The 17,283-nt window shown below is 56.7% G+C and overlaps 2 protein-coding genes and 7 non-coding genes across 52 annotated transcripts in view; 1 reads left to right on the top strand and 8 right to left on the bottom strand.

Moving 5' to 3' along the window:
• LOC110481232 (tenascin-X-like) overlaps window positions 1-3,061 on the top strand; it is a 29,521-nt gene extending 26,460 nt beyond the window's left edge. For all 10 annotated transcript variants that reach the window (XM_085564195.1, XM_085564196.1, XM_085564197.1 and 7 more), the window contains 5 exons: window positions 628-779; window positions 1,202-1,298; window positions 1,752-1,913; window positions 2,159-2,355; window positions 2,862-3,061. In XM_085564195.1, coding sequence (XP_085420321.1) covers window positions 628-779; window positions 1,202-1,298; window positions 1,752-1,913; window positions 2,159-2,355; window positions 2,862-2,942 — 689 coding nt within the window. In that variant the 3' untranslated portion in view covers window positions 2,943-3,061. The remainder of the gene's footprint in view (window positions 1-627; window positions 780-1,201; window positions 1,299-1,751; window positions 1,914-2,158; window positions 2,356-2,861) is intronic.
• Window positions 3,062-5,422: 2,361 nt separating this feature from the next.
• LOC110481227 (uncharacterized) lies at window positions 5,423-17,249 on the bottom strand. 35 transcript variants are annotated; one of them, XR_014950641.1, is made up of 9 exons: window positions 15,695-17,249; window positions 15,117-15,278; window positions 14,803-14,888; window positions 13,725-13,865; window positions 13,358-13,454; window positions 11,925-12,021; window positions 10,058-10,143; window positions 8,603-8,699; window positions 5,423-7,253 (listed from the first exon to the last, which is right to left on the bottom strand). XR_014950641.1 is itself a non-coding variant. In XM_085564205.1 (5 exons), the coding sequence occupies exons 1-4, from the start codon at window positions 15,817-15,819 to the stop codon at window positions 11,963-11,965; spliced, it is 432 nt and encodes a 143-aa protein (XP_085420331.1). In that variant the 5' UTR covers window positions 15,820-17,249; the 3' UTR covers window positions 5,423-7,253; window positions 11,925-11,962. The 35 variants fall into 35 exon arrangements, 3 of the variants coding, with proteins under 3 accessions (XP_085420331.1, XP_085420330.1, XP_085420332.1); XR_014950644.1 differs by lacking the exons at window positions 13,725-13,865; window positions 15,117-15,278 and having other exon boundaries at window positions 5,423-5,498; window positions 5,725-5,821; window positions 7,157-7,253; window positions 15,695-15,825; XR_014950635.1 differs by lacking the exon at window positions 13,725-13,865 and having other exon boundaries at window positions 5,423-5,821; window positions 7,157-7,253; window positions 15,695-15,825.
• LOC144247877 (small nucleolar RNA SNORD45) lies at window positions 6,210-6,293 on the bottom strand. Its single transcript, XR_014950714.1, has one exon. It is a non-coding gene; the product is annotated as a small nucleolar RNA SNORD45 (small nucleolar RNA).
• LOC144247876 (small nucleolar RNA SNORD45) lies at window positions 7,643-7,726 on the bottom strand. Its single transcript, XR_014950716.1, has one exon. It is a non-coding gene; the product is annotated as a small nucleolar RNA SNORD45 (small nucleolar RNA).
• On the bottom strand, window positions 9,089-9,172 carry LOC144247873 (small nucleolar RNA SNORD45). The gene has a single exon (XR_014950717.1). It is a non-coding gene; the product is annotated as a small nucleolar RNA SNORD45 (small nucleolar RNA).
• On the bottom strand, window positions 10,534-10,617 carry LOC144247874 (small nucleolar RNA SNORD45). The gene has a single exon (XR_014950715.1). It is a non-coding gene; the product is annotated as a small nucleolar RNA SNORD45 (small nucleolar RNA).
• LOC116184671 (small nucleolar RNA SNORD45) lies at window positions 12,397-12,480 on the bottom strand. The gene has a single exon (XR_014950710.1). It is a non-coding gene; the product is annotated as a small nucleolar RNA SNORD45 (small nucleolar RNA).
• LOC144247875 (small nucleolar RNA SNORD45) lies at window positions 13,843-13,926 on the bottom strand. Its single transcript, XR_014950711.1, has one exon. It is a non-coding gene; the product is annotated as a small nucleolar RNA SNORD45 (small nucleolar RNA).
• Window positions 15,256-15,339, bottom strand: LOC144247872 (small nucleolar RNA SNORD45). The gene has a single exon (XR_014950712.1). It is a non-coding gene; the product is annotated as a small nucleolar RNA SNORD45 (small nucleolar RNA).
• Window positions 17,250-17,283: the final 34 nt, after the last annotated feature.

Raw genomic sequence — 17,283 nt, forward strand, 5'->3', positions numbered from 1 at the left:
GAGTGCTTTTGTGGGGGGTGGGTGGGTCCATGGGAGGGGGACACCCGAGAGAGAGGTTGGGTTATGGTGGGGGGGCACCCAAACACCTGAGTCCTTTTGGAAGGGAGTTATTTGGGAGGGTGGGAGTGTACACAACCAGACACTTGGGTCTTCTGGGTGTCGGTGTCTTGGAGTGAGGGGGGTCCCAGGTATCTGTGTCCTTTTTGGGGGGTTACCTGGGAGGGTGCCCGAGTCCTTTGGGGGAGGGGGTTGGGTTTATGGGCAAGGGTGGGTCCTTGAGAGAGGCACCTGGTTGCCTGGGTCCATTTTGTGGGGCTGGATCCTGGGGAAAGGGGTGTCGTTTGGGGGGGCTAGGACACGAACAGCTGGGTCACTGGAGAGGGGAAAAAACATTGTGGGGACACCTGTACCCCTGGGTCCTTTGTAGGGGATGAATACCGGGGGTGCCGGCTGGGTCCTGGTGGGGGGCGGTTATTGGGTGGGGAACACCCGACCCCCTGGGTCCCTGGATAGGGGTGGGACACTTGTTGAGTCAGAGATTCTGTGACCTTTTGGGGAGTGGGGAACCAGCACCCTGAGTCCCCAGAAGCCCCTGGGGTGTCTGAGGGGACCTCCATTCCCCCCCAGCTCCCCTCCCACACCCGCACCCCCGGGACTGCGCCGAGGAGCAGCAGAACGGGCCGGGCCCCTCGCGGGAGACCCTCATCTTCCTCCGGGGGGACCCGGCCCGGCCCCTCAGGGTCTTCTGTGACATGGAGACGGACGGCGGCGGCTGGCTGGTGGGACTGGGAGCACTGGGGGCACTGGGGGGGGGGGCTTCTACAGGGAGGAGGCTATATGGAGTTCTGGGGGGGGGAAAGAGGGGCTTTGGGGGAAATGGGGGGTCCTACAGGAGAAGCAGGGGTTGTTGGGGGGCACTGGGGGGGAAATGAGGGGCTTTGGGGGGAATAGGGGGTCCTGCAGGAGAAGCAGGGGGTGTTGGGGGGCACTGGGGGGGAAATGAGGGGCTTTGGGGGCAATAAGGGGTCCTGCAGAAGCAGGGGGTGTTGGGGGGCATTGGGGAGGTGGAGGGGAGATCTGAAAGCACTGGAAGGGGAACTGGGGGTACTGGGAGGGGCTGGGGGCCTTCTACAGGGTTTATGGGAGGGAAATAGGGGTACAGGGAATTTTGGGGTGCCCCCGACTCCCCCCCGCCCCGCAGGTGTTCCAGCGCCGCCAGGACGGGAGCACCGACTTTTGGCGGGGGTGGGAGTCGTACGCCCGCGGCTTCGGCAACATCAGCGGCGAATTCTGGCTCGGTGAGCGGGGCACTGGGGGCTGGGGGGATGCCGGGGCTCAGGGGATGCATAAAAATTTGAGGGGATATGGTGTCAACAGAGGCACTCCGGGGGTTTGGGGACAGGGAGAACTTTGAGGAGAGCCAGCTGCCGGGGCGGCAGCAGGGAGTACTCGGTGGGGTCCCAGAACTTGGGGGTTCCCCACGGGGCCGAGGGGGGGACTTGAAGGATCCAGGGGAGGTCCAGGCAATTGGGAGGCAGGTTTTGGGGTGCAGGGAAAGAGGCACTGACTAAGGAGTCCAGGGGGTTTGCCCAAAGGTCGGAGGGGCTTGGGGGGTCCACAGACATGCAGGTCTGGTTTGGGGGTCACAGGGAAGGACTTGGGCGGGGAGGGATCTCCAGAAGGAAGGGGGGGACAGGGGAACTGGCGGGGCCTGCAGGATTTCTGGGGTGCCGGACAATTTTGGGGCGCAGGCAACGAGGCGCTGCACGAGCTGACAAGCGCGACCCCCACGGAGCTGCGCATTGACCTGCGGACTGCCCGCGACTCCGCCTTCGCGCTCTACCGCGACTTCGCTGTCGGCAGCGCCGAGGAGCGATACCGGCTCCGAGTGGGAGCGTTCAGCGGCACCGCCGGTGCGCGGAGCGGGGCTCGGGGGTTCCCGGGGGCGTTGGGGAATTCTGTGGGTCCTGGTGGGATTTTGGATCCCTGGGGGTTTTGGGGCCCGCTGGCTGGCAGGGGTCTGTGGAGTCCCTGGAGGATTTGGAGGTCCCTGGTGGGTTTTGGGGTGGGGTTTTTGGGGTGTTTTGGGACCCCGGGGGGTATTGGGGTTTCTGGTGGGTTTGGGGGTCTCTGGAGGCGCTGACAGCGGCCCCCGCAGGGGACGCCCTCTCCTACCACTCGGGCAGCCCCTTCTCGACACGGGACCGGGACTCCCGAGACCCTCGGGACCGCCGGGACCCCTCGGGGCGGCCCCGGCCCCCACCCTGCGCCGTGGCCTACGGGGGAGCCTGGTGGTACCGCAACTGCCACTACGCCAACCTGAACGGGCGCTACGGGACCCCCCGAGACCACCAGGTACCAGGGCCAGAGGGGGCTATGGAGGGGCTATGAGGGAATTTGGGAGGTCTGAGGAGGCTTTGCAAGGGGCTGCTGGGCGTTTTTAGGGGGCTATAGGAGGCTTGGGGGGCTATGGGAGTGAACAGGGAAGTCTAGGGGGCCTTTAGGTGGGCTACAGGACTATGGGGGGGTTGGGGGTATATGAGGGAACCTGTGGCAGGGGGGTCTGTGGGGGTTCTGTGGTGGTTTCTAAGGGTCCATAGGGGTCTGTGGGAGTCTGTAGGGTTTCATAGGGCTCTATGGAAAACGGTCTATGTGATTCTATAGGGCCTGTGGGGATCTGTATGATTTCTGGGGGTCTGTCTATGGAGATCTGTGAGGATCCATGAGTGGCAACAGGAATCTGTGAAGGTCTATAGGGATCCATAGGGTCTGCAGGGGTCTCTATGGTCTGTAGGGGTCTATGAGGATTTACGGGAGGGTCTCTAGAAGTTTGCAAGGGTTCTGACACCCCTTCCCTGCAGGGCATCCACTGGTTCCCCTGGAAAGGCTTCAACGTCTCCATCCCCTTCACCGAGATGAAGCTGCGGCCACAGCACGGCTGAGGGGGCCCCCTGAGTGCTGGGGCTAGGGGGATCCCAGAGCCCCCGGGGGGTCCCAAATGGGACCTGGGGAGGCTCAAAGGTGAAACTTTTATTGGGGGGGTAATAAAAGCTGATGGTGACTCCCGTGTCCTGTGGTCAACCAGGAACTGGGGGGGGGGGGGAGAGAGCACAGTCAGACTGAGGTCAAGGTCATTCCAGTCAAGGTCATCCCCTTGGTGAGTAGGGCATCTCCAAATGGTCCCTGCAGTTCTGCTGGACCTGATCCCCACACTGGCCCTGGAGATGCTGAGATGTCCCAGCCTGGGCAACATGAACATGTGGACAGGGATTGGAAAGGATGGGATGAACCATCCAGTGAAGCCAAAACAGAGGGAACAGGGTCAGGGAAAAAAACTCCTTGGAACACCCTGGGTGTCCTTCTGAGACTCAGAGATGGATCTGGGTCGTGGTCATGTCATGGTCACATCATGGTTGTCTTCTGGTCATGGTCATGTCATGGTCACCTCATTGTCACAGGCATCTCATGGTTGTGTCGCAGTCATCTTGTCTCACAATGACCCGACGGTCATCTCAATTTCATGGCCACAGTCATCTCAAGGTCACTCTGCTCCTGCCCTGGAGTGGGAATTCAATCCCTGACCTCGGTGTGAGGGAACCAGCCCCTGATCCGGGCTGGAGGTTCTGTCCCTGCACAGCCACTTTCTATGCCTGGGTCATGGATCCCTTCCAGCACCTCAGCATTTCTGGGGTCCTTTATCCCACGATAAAGAGACATGCCCTCAACTCTTGTGGCATTCCATGAGCAGCTAAATCTCACTGGTGTGCACGGCCTGGGGTCCGACCATAAGTGCTCCAGAGGCAGGGATGGGATCTGCACAGAAAGCTGCTGGAATAGGTCACAGGCAGCCACAGCTGCATCTATGCCCAACCCTTGTGGGGACCCCATGTCCTGAAGGATTCCCTGCTCCAGGAGGGATCCTGAACTGGGCTCCAGCCTGAGGGGCAAATCCTGCTCAGGGCCAGCGCTGGGGCCAGGGGCTCTGTGGGAGCCGTGTCCCAGTGCCAGCCCAGTCTGGAGCCACAGCCCTGCTGGGGCAGAGCCCCTGGGAGCCGATGTGTGGGACAGCTCAGCAGAGCGGGACTGGGGTGATCCAGCAGGACACAGAGGTCCTGGGTGGGACGGGGGGGCCGGGCAGGGGATCTTCCCCCAGGGCCTGGAGCAGTTTGGGGCAGCAGTGCCGGGAATGGGCTGGAGCTGGACACTGCGGCCACCCCGGCCCTGCCCCAACCCAGCCCTGGTGTCCCTGTGCCACCATTCCAGACACTGCGGCCACCCCGGCCCTGCCCCAACCCAGCCCTGGTGTCCCTGTGCCACCATTCCAGACACTGCAGCCACCTCAGCACTGCCCCAACCCAGCCCTGGTGTCCCTGTGCCACCATTCCAGACACTGCGGCCACCCTGGCACTGCCCCAACCCAGCCCTGGTGTCCCTTTGCCACCATTCCCCAGTGCTCCCCAGTGCCTCCAGGGCTTGGAGATCCTTGTCATGCAGATGTTCCCATGACCTATGACCCTGTTGTCCTCCTACTTCCCCCTTTTCCCTGATCCCAGAGTCCTGGTGTCCCAGGAAGAGGGGTCAGTGCAGGCCCACATTCAGCCAAAGGGATTTGACAGGAGTAAGGGGTGACACATGGAGATGTTGAGTTTGAGGCTGGGGTCAGCTCCAGGGGAATTTCGGATGGAAAGGCAGCGCTGGGAGCTATGGGGCCCTGGAGATGGGGGGATCTGCCTCTGGAAGCTGTTGGTGGGTGGCTTCACATTGGAGCTGTGGGCTCACCAGTGCAGCATGGCCAGTGCTCAGGGCTGGTCTCCTCAACCCCAGCCACACCCAGAGCCTCAGCCCTTCCAAGGAAAGCTGCTCCATGCAGGAAGCTGGATGTTTGGAAGGGTCCATGGGGGTCCTGCCTGGTGGTGTCAGCACCTCTGAAAGGATCCACTGCTCCCGGCAACAGAAGGAATACATGGTACCTCAGCTAACAGGGTCACACCCATATGGAAATGGTAATATTTTGGATCTAGAGGCTCAGGATCCCATATTTTGCCTCCCTGTAGATGAACACAACTATCACAACACACAGAAAAACGTAAGACTTCAGTGTCACAGGGTCCAGCTTGTGATCAGACGCTGGCTGCATGAGAGGTACCCAGCAAAGCTGCTTTATGACTGCTCTTCTCAGCAGAAAGGGGAGAGAAAACATAAGGAAAGGCTCATGCCTTGAGTTAAGGACAGGGAGAAATAACTCACTGATCACTGGGAAAACAGACTCGAATGGGGGAGTTTAGCTGAAGTTATTGCCAAAAATATCAGAGGATACTGAGAAGTAAAAACAAGACTCACAAGCACCTTGCCCACATCCTTCCTCCTTCCTGAGCTCTCCCTCCTCCCCATACAATGATCATTCTCTCCAAGGACACAAAAATGAAACACAAAATAGTTTTAATAAAATCAAAGAAATGCTGAAATTCCAGCAGAAAATACAGCACAAGAAGCAAAACCTGGATTTAAAAAACACAAAAGCACCTGAAATAACAAGAGGCCCTGCCCCATTTCCTTCCCCTCCCCACAACTCAATGCTGTGGGAGCTGACAGGAGCTCAGGACACCGCACAGAGCTGCGTGTCGCAGAGCACACACCCAGCAACACCTTCCCAAGTGCTGCAGATCTCACTGCACAACCAAAGCCCCGAGACCTCACCAGCACCTGAGTCACCCCAAACCTCACCTGAAACACTCCAATGGGACCTGCAGACATGGGGACTCTCGAAAATGCTGGATCATACATCTGGGATGGCCAGAACAGCCCAGGCTAAACCAGACACCTGCAAGTAGCACAAAACATTCCAGATTTAGGGCCACGCTGACCACAGGTGCCACTTCCCTCCTGCACACTCCCACCTGAAGCTGCACCAGCCCAGCTGCACACACAGAACCTGCACAGCTCTGACAGCACACAGGGGCTCAGGGACACACCGAGACAACATTCCCACATTAACCAGGACACAAACTCCCAAACCATGGAATTCGGGACATGTGAGAGCCCCACATGGGCACAAAACCAACGGCTCAGCCCAGAACTGCACCTGCCCCACCTGGCAATGCAGCACATCCCAACCAGGACCCCTCTCCTCAGCCTGGCTCCAACTCTGGCATGAGGACTCCATCCCACAAGTGCCAAAAGCTCCACTGCCACAGGGATTGGGGGCTTGCCAGGCCTCAGAGTAATTCTAGAGCTAAAGCGGTGAGAGACATCAGCTCCGCTCAGATAATACATGCCAGCGCTCATCCCGGGCCCGACAAACGCCTCCTCCTTTCACTCCCATCCCCCGCTGTTCCCGTCTGTCAGAGACCGAATCATTTCGATCAAAGGCTTAAAGTTTGTTACAAAGGATGTTTTGCCCATTATGACTAAACTGTAGCGAGGCTCCAGACACATAAGCCCACCCCTCACTGAGGATGCCTCCTGAGGAAAAATTCAGACTGTGACTTAAGCCACCTAAGATAGATAAAACTGACACTGTGTTTAATTATCTCCGGTCTAGAGACAAGTAAATAAGGATGAGGGAGAAAAAAGTATCCCCCAGAAAGCCAAACCCACCAACCGTCCTGAACATCAGCTCTGGGTGGATTTGTTGTTCTGGAGGCCATGGCCCACAGACCCAATGCCCTGAGGTTTGCACACACTCCCCCAGCCAAAGGATGCAGGACAGGTCTTCGGTGTGTGGCAAAACTTCTGGTCAGAGGCACTGAACACCCATTCTCCCTTACACAAAACAGCTCAGTTTTAAAACCCCCACTCAGTAAGGCCCCATACAAGGACATTCACTGGCAGCTGAGGAGGGGCAGGAAACCATCAAAGACCCTAAAAGTTCCTCAGACTCATTTTCAATTACTGAGGCCTTTACCACAACACTGCACGTGAAGCAATGTGATGGAAAAGATCCTGAGTCTGCTCCCAGAAACTGGGTCAAACTTGCTGCCCTCCTCACCTCCCTCCCTGGAGAGGTTCCTGGGAATTCCCACCTGGCTCTCCTGAATCATAATCCATTGGAGCACAACTCCAACAAAACCTTCCCAGGGGCTGCAGATCTCATAGCACAACCAAAGCATCAAGAGACCTGGGAACTCAGCAACACTAGAGTCACCCTAAACATCACCTGACACACAATACTGGGATTTGCAGCCATGGGGACACTCAAAAATGCTGGATCATACATCTGGGATGGCCAGAACGTCCCAGGCTCAAACGGACACCTGCAAGAAGCACAAAACATTCCAGGTTTAGGGCCACGCTGACCACAGGCGCCACTTCCCTCCTGCACACTCCCACCTGCAGATGCACCAGCCCAGCTGCACACACAGAACTTGCACAGCTCTGACAGCCCACAGGGGCTCAGGACACACCAACACAACATTCCCACATGCACCTGGACACAAACTGCCAAACCACGGAATTTGGGACATGTGAGAGCCACACATGGGCACAAAATGCACGCCTCAAGCCCAGAACGACACCTGCACCACCTAGCAATGGGGTAGATCCCAAACAGGATACCTTCTCCACAACCTGGCTCCATGTCTGGCAGGAAGACTCCATCCCACAAGTACCAAAAGCTCCACTGCCACAGGAATCAGGGGCTTGCCGGGCCTCAGAGTAATTCTAGAGCTAAAGCGGTGAGAGACATCAGCTCCGCTCAGATAATACATGCCAGCGCTCATCCCGGGCCCGACGACTGCCTCCTCCTCCTCCTTTCACTCCCATTCCCTCTCTTCCTGTCTCGGAGAGACTGAAACACTCTCAGCAATGGCTCAAACTTTGCTATGAAGGATTTTTTGCCCATTATGCCTAAAGTGTGTAAAGAAGCTGCAGCCACTGAAGCCCACCCCTCCCTGAGGATGCCTCCTGAGGGGAACTTTAGACTGTGACAAAATCCCTTAAGGGAACCTGAGATAAATGAAGATGACACTGTTGTTCAATTATCACAGGCCTAGAGACAAACAATGCTCAGGGAGAAGCAAGTCTCCAAGAGAAAGCCAAACCTAGCTATTTCCAGAACATCAGTTCTGGGTGGATTTGGAGTGCAGGAGGCCATGGCCCACAGACCCAATGCCCTGAGGTTGGCACACACTCCCCCAGACAAAGGGTTGCAGGACAGGTTTTCGCTGTGTGGCAAAACTTCTCCTCAGAGGCACTGAACACCCATCCTCCCTTACACAAAACGGCTCAGCTGTACAACAGAAGCATACAGAAGGGCCCCAGGCACACAGGACATTCATGTGAATGGCAGCTGAGGAGGGGATAGAAACCATCAAAGACCCCCAAAGATGCGCAGATCCATTTTCATTTCAGAGGCCTTTACCACAGCACTACATGTGACAGAACAGATGCACACACTCTTCCCAGACACTGTTTCAAACGTGCTGCCACACACATCCCTTTCCCTAAGAGGGGTACCTGTGCATTCCCACCTGGCTGTCATTCATCATAATCCATTGGCGCAGACTTAAAGCAAAACCTTCTCTGGGGCTGCTTTTCTGACTGTTCATCCAAAGCCCCAGGAGACAAGGAACCTCACCAATACTTAAATCACCCCAAACCTCACCTAACACAGCACACTGAGATCTGCAGACATGGGGACTCTCAAAAATGCTGGATCATACATCTGGGACGGCCAGAATGCCCCATGCTCAACCGGACACCTGCAAGAAGCACAAAACAATCCAATTTTAGGGCCACGCTAACCACAACTGCCACTTCCCTCCTGCACACTCCCACCTGCAGATGCATCAGCCCAGCTGCAAACACAGAACCTGCACAGCTCTGACACCACACAGGGGCTCAGGGACAATCTGAGACGACATTCCCACGTTAACCAGGAAACAAACTCCCAAACCATGGACTTGGGACACGTGCGAGCCACATATGAGCACAAAACCTATGCCTCAAGCCCAGAACTGCACCTGCCCCACCTGCCAATGGAGCAGATCCCAACTGGGATCCCCTCTCCTCAACCTGGCTCCAACTCTGGCATGAGGACTCCATCCCACAAGTGCCAAAAGCTCCACTGCCACAGGGATCGGGGGCTTGCCGGGCCTCAGAGTAATTCTAGAGCTAAAGCGGTGAGAGACATCAGCTCCGCTCAGATAATACATGCCAGCGCTCATCCCGGGCCCGACAACTGCCTGTTCCTCCTCCTTTCACTCCCATCCCCTCTCTTCCTGTCTCTGAGAGACTAAAACATCCTCATCAATGGCTCAAACTTTGCTATGAAGGATTTTTTGCCCATTATGCCTAAACAGTGTAAAGAGGCTGTGGCCACTGAAGCCCACCCCTCCCTGAGGATGCCTCCTGAGGGGAACTTCAGACTGTGACAAAATCCCTTAAGGGAACCAGAGATAAATGAAGATGACACTGTTGTTCAATTATCACAGGCCTAGACACAAACAATGCTCAGGGAGAAGCAAGTCTCCAAGAGAAAGCCAAACCCAGCTATTTCCAGAACATCAGCTCTGGCTGGCTTTGGCTTGGTGGAGGCCATGGCCCACAGACACAATGCCCTGAGGTTGGCACACACTCCTATCACCCAAAGGGTCAAAAAAGAGGTTTTTGGTGTGTGGCAAAATTTCTGGCCAGAGGAAGTGAACACCCATCCACCCTTACTCAGAAGGGTTCTGTTGTAAAACCCCCACCCCAGGTAGGACCCATATACATGGGACATCCACGTGAAGGGCAGCCGAGGAGGGGTGAGAAACACTCAAGGATGCCCAAAGCTCCTCAGGCCCATTTTCTTTTCTGTGCCTATTACCACAGCAGTACATATGACAAAACAGATCCACAGTCTCTTGCCATACACTGTGTCAAAATTTCCTCCCACTACGCCTCACTCCCAGGGAGGTTTCTGGGTATTCCCACCTGGCTCTCCTGAATCAAAATCCATTGGAGCACACTTACAGCAACACCTTGCAAGGTGCTGCAGATCTCACTGCACAACCAAAGCCTCAGGAGACCCGCGATTTCACCAGCCCCTGACTTACCCCAAACATCACTTGATACATACCAATGGAAACTGCAGCCATGGGGACTCTCAAAAATGCTGCATCATACATCTGGGATTGCCAGAACAGCCCAGGCTAAACCAGACACCTGCAAGAAGCACAAAACATTCCAGGTTTAGGGCCATGCTCACCACAGGTGCCACTTCCCTCCTGCACACTCCCACCTGCAGATGCACCAGCCCAGCTGCACACACAGAACCTGCACAGCTCTGACAGCTCACAGGGGCTCAGGGACACCTCAGACAACATTCCCACATTAACCAAGACAAAAACTGCCAAACCATGAAATTCGGGACACGTGAGAGCCACATATGGGCACAAAACCCACAGCCCAGCCCAGAAGTGCACCTGCCCCACCTGGCAATAGGGCAGAGATCCCAACTGGGATGCCCTCTCCTCAACCTGGCTCCAACTCTGGCATGAGGACTCCATCCCACAAGTGCCAAAAGCTCCACTGCCACAGGGATCGGGGGCTTGCCGGGCCTCAGAGTAATTCTAGAGCTAAAGCGGTGAGAGACATCAGCTCTGCTCAGATAATACATGCCAGCGCTCATCCCGGGCCCGACAACTGCCTCCTCCTCCTCCTGCTCCTGCCCGTCCGTCCGGCGCTCCCAGCCCGGAGCCGCCGTTCCCAGCGCGGGGCGCTCCCTGCGCCTGCAGCCGGGCCCCGCCAGCGCAGCCCCGCGCCCGGCGCTGCCGCCAGCGCCGCCGGCCGCACGGAAAACCCCCCCGGCCGGAGCCGCCCCGGCCCGGGCCCTGCCGCCGCCATCGGCCCCGGCCTCCTCCCGCCGCCGCCGAGCCCGGCCCGGCCGCTCCGCCCTGGGCCGCGCCGCTCCGGCAGCGCCGCGCTCGGCCCAGCGCCCGCGGCTCCGCGCCTCGCCCCGGCCCCTCCACAGCCCCGCCGGCCCCACCTGCCCCGGGCCCGGCCCGCACCACGCGGCGCTGCCGCCTCCGCTCCGCTGCCGCCGGCATCCGGCCGCGCTGGGGCGGGAACAGCGGCCCCGGAGCCGCCCTCAGCCGCCCTCGACGACTTTCCACCCCATCCCCCTCTCTTCCCGTCTCTCAGACAACGAATCATTGTGGGCAACGGCTCAAACTTCTCGACAAAGAATTTTTTGCCCATTATGCCACATCTGTGTAGAAAGGCTGAGGCCACTGAAGCCCACCCCTCCCTGAGGATGCCTCCTGAGGGGAACGTTGGACTATGACTTAAGTCTCCTAAGGGAACCTCAGATAGATAAAGGGGACACAGTTTTTACATTATTTCAGGCCTAGAGACAAGTAAACGAGGCTGAGGGAGAAGCAAATATCCCCTAGAAACCCAAACCCACCAACAGCCCTGAACATCAGCTCTGGGTGGCTTTGGCGTGGTCAAGGCCATGCCCCACAGACACAATGCTCTCAAGTTTGCACACACTCCTATCACCCAAAGGGTTCAAGAAGACGTTTCCAGTGTGTGGCAAAACTTCTGGTCAGAGGCACTGAACACCAATCCTCCCTAACACAACACAGTTCTCTTTAAAACTCGCACCCCAATAAGATCACACACACAGGACATTCACATGAAGGGCAGCTGAGGAGGGGTGAGAAACCATCAAGGACACACACATGTCACATTTGTAGTGTTCTACCACAGCACTGCACGTCACAGAACAGATGCAGAGACTCTTCCCACACACTCTGTCAACCTTGTGCCCCACTCATCCCCTTTCCTGGAGAGGGGATACCTGGGCATGCCCATCTGGCTCTCTTGATTCATAATCTATTGGAGCACTCCCCCAGCAACACCAGACCCTGGCTGCAAATCTCACAACCAAAACCCCGGGAAATCTGGGACTTCACCAGCACCTGAGTAACCCCAAACCTCACCTGACACAGCACACTGGGAACTGCAGCCATGGGGACTCTCAAAAATGCTGGATCATACATCTGGGATGGCCAGAACAGCCCACGCTCAAACGGACACCTGCAAGAAGCATAAAACATTCCAGGTTTAGGGCCACGCTGACCACAAGTGCCACTTCCCTCCTGCACACTCCCACCTGCAACAGCACACACAGAACCTGCACAGCTCTCAAATCCCACGAGGACTCAGGGACACACCGAGGCAACACTCCCACATGTAACTGCACACAAACTGCCAAACCATGGAATTTGGGACAGGTGAGAGCCACACATGGGCACAAAATCCATGCCTCAGCCCAGAACTGCACCTGCCCCACCTGGCAATGGGGCACATCCCAAGCGGGATACCCTCTCCACAACCTAGCTCAAATTCTGGCATGAGGACTCCATCCCACAAGTGCCAAAAGCTCCACTGCCACAGGGATCAGGGGCTTGCCGGGCCTCAGAGTAATTCTAGAGCTAAAGCGGTGAGAGACATCAGCTCCGCTCAGATAATACATGCCAGCGCTCATCCCGGGCCCGACAACTGCCTCCTCCTCCTTTCACCACTATCCCCTCTCTTCCTGTCTCTGAGAGACTAAAACACCCTCAGGAATGGCTCAACTTTTTCTACAGAGGTTTTTTGGCTCATAATGCCTAAACTGTGTAAAGAGGCTGCGGCCAATGAAGCCCACCCCTCCCCGAAGATGCCTCCTGAGGGGAACTTTAGACTGACACATAAGCCCTGAAGGGAACCTGAGGTAAATGAAGATGACACTGTTGGTCAATTATCTCAGGCCTAGAGACACATAAACAATGCACAGGGAGAAGCAAGTCTCCAAGAGAAAGCCAAACCCAGCTGTTTCCAGAACATCAGCTCTGGGTGGATTTGGAGTGCAGGAGGCCATGGCCCACAGACCCAATGCCCTGAGGTTGGCACACACTCCCCCAGACAAAGGGTTGCAGGACAGGTTTTCGCTGTGTGGCAAAACTTCTCCTCAGAGGCACTGAACACCCATCCTCCCATACACAAAACGGCTCAGCTGTACAACAGAAGCATACAGAAGGGCCCCAGGCACACAGGACATTCATGTGAATGGCAGCTGAGGAGGGGATAGAAACCATCAAAGACCCCCAAAGATGCTCAGATCCATTTTCATTTCAGAGGCCTTTACCACAGCACTACATGTGACAGAACAGATGAACACACTCTTCCCAGACACTGTTTCAAACGTGCTGCCACACACATCCCTTTCCCTAAGGGGGGTACCTGTGCATTCCCACCTGGCTGTCATGAATCATAATCCATTGGCGCAGACTTAAAGCAAAACCTTCTCTGGGGCTGCTTTTCTGACTGTGCATCCAAAGCCCCAGGAGACACGGGACCTCACCAGAATTTAAAACACCCCAAACCTCACCTGACACAGCACACTGGGACCTGCAGCCTTGGGGACTCTCAAAAATGCTGGATCATACATCTGGGATTGCCAGAACAGCCCAGGCTCAACCGGACACCTGCAAGAAGCACAAAACATTCCAGATTTAGGGCCACACTCACCACAGATGCCACTTCCCTCCTGCACACTCCCACCTGCAGCTGCACCAGCCCAGCTGCACACACAGAACCTGCACAGCTCTGACACCACACAGGGGCTCAGGGACATACCGAGGCAACATTCCCACATCAACCAGGACACAAACTGCCAAAACACGGAATTCGGGACACGTGAGAGACCCAAAGTGGCACAAAATCCATGCCTCAAACCTGAACTGCACATGTCCCACCTGGCAATAGGGCACATCCCAAATGGGACCCCACTCCTCAACTTGGCTCCAACTCTGGCATGAGGACTCCATCCCACAAGTGCCAAAAGCTCCACTGCCACAGGGATCGGGGGCTTGTCGGGCCTCAGAGTAATTCTAGAGCTAAAGCGGTGAGAGACATCAGCTCCGCTCAGATAATACATGCCAGCGCTCATCCCGGGCCCGACAACTGCCTCCTCCTTTCACTCCCATCCCCTCTCTTCCCATCTTGGAGAGACTGAAACACCCTCAGCAATGGCTCAAACTTTGCTATGAAGGATTTTTTGCTCATTTTGCCTAAACTGCATAAAGAGGCTGCGGCCACTGAAGCCCACCCATCTCTGAGGATTCCTCCTGAGGGCAACTTTAGACTGAGACATAAGCCCTTAAGGGAACCTGAGATAAATGAAGATGACACTGTTGTTCAATTATCTCAGGCATAGAGACAAATAAACAATGCTCAGGGAGAAGCAAGTCTCCAAGACAAAGCCAAACACAGCTATTTCCAGAACATCAGCTCTGGCTGGCTTTGGCGTGGTGGAGGCCATGGCCCACAGACACAATGCCCTGAGGTTGGCACACACTCCTATCACCCAAAGGGTTCAAAAAGAGGTTTTTGGTGTGTGGCAAAATTTCTGGCCAGAGGCACTGAACACCTCCCATACACAGAAGGGCTCTGTTGTAAAACCCCCATCCCAGGCAGGACCCATGTACAAGGGACATTCACGTGAAGGGCAGCTGAGGAGGGGTGAGAAACACTCAAGGATGCCCAAAGCTCCTCAGGCCCATTTTCATTTCTGTGCCTATTACCACACCAATACATATGACAAAACAGATCCACACTCTTGCCATACACTGTGTCAAAATTTCCTCCCACTACGCCTCCCTCCCAGGGAGGTTTCTGGGTATTCCCACCTGGCTCTCCTGAATCAAAATGCATTGGAGCACACTTACAGCAACACCTTCCAAGGTGCTGCAGATCTCACTGCACAACCTAAGCCTCCGGAGACCTGTGATATCACCAGCCCCTGAGTTATCCCAAACCTCACTTGATACATACCAATGGGAACTGCAGCCATGGGGACGCTCAAAAATGCTGGATCATACCTCTGGGATGGCCAGAACAGCCCACGCTCAACCAGACACCTGCAAGAAGCACAAAACATTCAGGGCTATGCAGACCACAGGTGCCACTTCCACCTGCAGCTGCACCAGCCCAGCAGCACACGCAGAACCTGCACAGCTCTGACACCACACAGGGGCTCAGGGACACACCGAGGCAACATTCCCACATCAACCAGGACACAAACTGCCAAACCATGGAATTTGGGACACGTGAGAGCCACATATGAGCACAAAATCCATGACTCAAACCTGAACTGCACCTGCCCCAACTGGCAATGGAGCACATCCCAACTGGGACCTCCTCTCCTCAACCGGGCTCCAACTCTGGCATGAGGACTCCATCCTACACGTGCCAAAAGCTCCACTGCCACAGGGACTGGGGGCTTGCCGGGCCTCAGAGTAATTCTAGAGCTAAAGCGGTGAGAGACATCAGCTCCGCTCAGATAATACATGCCAGCGCTCATCCCGGGCCTGACAAATGCCTCCTCCTCCTGCTCGTCCTGCTCCTGCCCGTCCGTCCGGCGCTCCCAGCCCGGAGCCGCCGTTCCCAGCGCGGGGCCCTCCCTGCGCCTGCAGCCGGGCCCCGCCAGCGCAGCCCCGCGCCCGGCGCTGCCGCCAGCGCCGCCGGCCGCACGGAAAACCCCCCCGGCCGGAGCCGCCCCGGCCCGGGCCCTGCCGCCGCCATCGGCCCCGGCCTCCTCCCGCCGCCGCCGAGCCCGGCCCGGCCGCTCCGCCCTGGGCCGCGCCGCTCCGGCAGCGCCGCGCTCGGCCCAGCGCCCGCGGCTCCGCGCCTCGCCCCGGCCCCTCCACAGCCCCGCCGGCCCCACCTGCCCCGGGCCCGGCCCGCACCACGCGGCGCTGCCGCCTCCGCTCCGCTGCCGCCGGCATCCGGCCGCGCTGGGGCGGGAACAGCGGCCCGGGAGCCGCCCTCAGCCGCCTCCATCCCCCTCATCCCCGCCCCGTCCCATCCCCCGCCTCTTCCTCTGCCCCGATGGAGTTTGGGTACCTCTGGCAGCCCCGCAGTAGCGCGGGCTGTCCCCGGTGGGTCCTTGCCCAGGTCCTCCCTAAGATGTTTAATTTTTATCTTTTTCTCTTTCCTGCAGCTTTCCAGGCTCGTGAAACTATCTCCTGTGAGCACGAAGGTTCTTCCACGTGTTTCCCTGCTTTGGCCGTTGTCTCCCTGTTCCTCACTACTGCTGTGACCAAACTATTGGGAAAATCTTTCTAACACTCCCATTCCTATATTCAAAGCAGAGGTAACTTTTTTTTGGCACTGGGATCACACAGCCCCAGCTATATCACACCAGTTGGTATCTATGTCACAGGTTGGTATCTATGTCACTGGCAGGAGAAGATCCTGCCCCACATTGTCTGGGTCCCAGCGCCCAGGTGGAGGTGAGGGAGCTGCAGAGTGGGTGTCCTGAGCTGCCAGTAAATCCAGCCCAGTATGGCTGCAGCCTCTCCCGTCAGCAGGTTCAACCTGCCATGGTGAGCAGGTGTCTCAGAGCCACACAGACACATAGAGAGGCACAGGACAGACAGATCCACACCTGCCACCAGCAAGGGAGTCACCCGCTGCTCCCCTGCACAGGACCTCCATCCCACACCAGCATCTACCCCATGACCACAATCCCTTATCCCAGCATCAGCATCCACCCCATGGATGTGTCCTATCCCTGATCCTGGGACCAGCATCCGTCCTGTGACCGTGATCCCTTATCCACAATGGGCCTAGTGCCCACACCAAGAGCGTGGTCCCCTATAGCAGGACCAGCATCGACCTTGTCAGTGTGTTCCCTTATCCACACCAGGACGTGCATTCCTGCTTCCAGCCCCATTAATTATTTCTGCACCTGGACTGTCTCAAAACCCCCCTGTACCAGCACATACCTGGGTCACAAATCTCGGGAGCTCATTCTTTCCAGAAAAGTTATTGATATGTTCTTGATGGCATCTGGAAACAGCATCTTAATTCTGCCCATGTTTTCCCAAAACCACTCCCTGCAGCACGCTGGGTGGGGTTGTCCCTACAGGTGTTCAGGCACCTGAAGCAGCTGCAGCTGTTTGTGACCAGGAGAGCAGATATTGCCTATGCTATTACCTTTCCACAGGGATACAGAAGTTTCCTACCTGCCTCTGTGATTCTGGGGTGTGTGATCCTGGTTAGTGAACTCCAGTGAAATCCATGCTTCTCATTGGAAAACCCACCTGAACCTTTCTCTTAAATGTGATGGAGAAATGTCTCTGCATCCTGGGGCTGTTGTGGTGATAAATCACCTGAGGACTATTGAGGTGTGCAGGAACTGTACAAGTAAGGCATAAATAATCCATGGACAGAAGCTGGGCTGCTCAGGAGTTGAACTCACAGCTGCTGTCAGAAATATGACCTGTGGAGCAGAACCTGCAGTGCTGGACA

The sequence above is a fragment of the Lonchura striata genome, chromosome 32 (assembly GCF_050655825.1).
Source record: "Lonchura striata isolate lonStrDom1 chromosome 32, ASM5065582v1, whole genome shotgun sequence".
NCBI classification, from domain to species: Eukaryota; Metazoa; Chordata; class Aves; order Passeriformes; family Estrildidae; genus Lonchura; species Lonchura striata.

What these genes read in the sequence shown, in the direction of transcription:
- LOC110481227 (XM_085564205.1), bottom strand. Translation starts at nt 15,819, where the DNA reads ATGAGGGGGATGGAGGCGGCTGAGGGCGGCTCCCGGGCCGCTGTTCCC. An exon ending in GCGGGCCGGGCCCGGGGCAG is followed by an intron (nt 15,279 to 15,694) that starts GTGGGGCCGGCG and finishes TCACCGCTTTAG; the next exon opens with CTCTAGAATTACTCTGAGGC. An exon ending in TTGGGGCAGGTGCAGTTCAG is followed by an intron (nt 14,889 to 15,116) that starts GTTTGAGTCATG and finishes TGCTTCTTGCAG; the next exon opens with GTGTCTGGTTGAGCGTGGGC.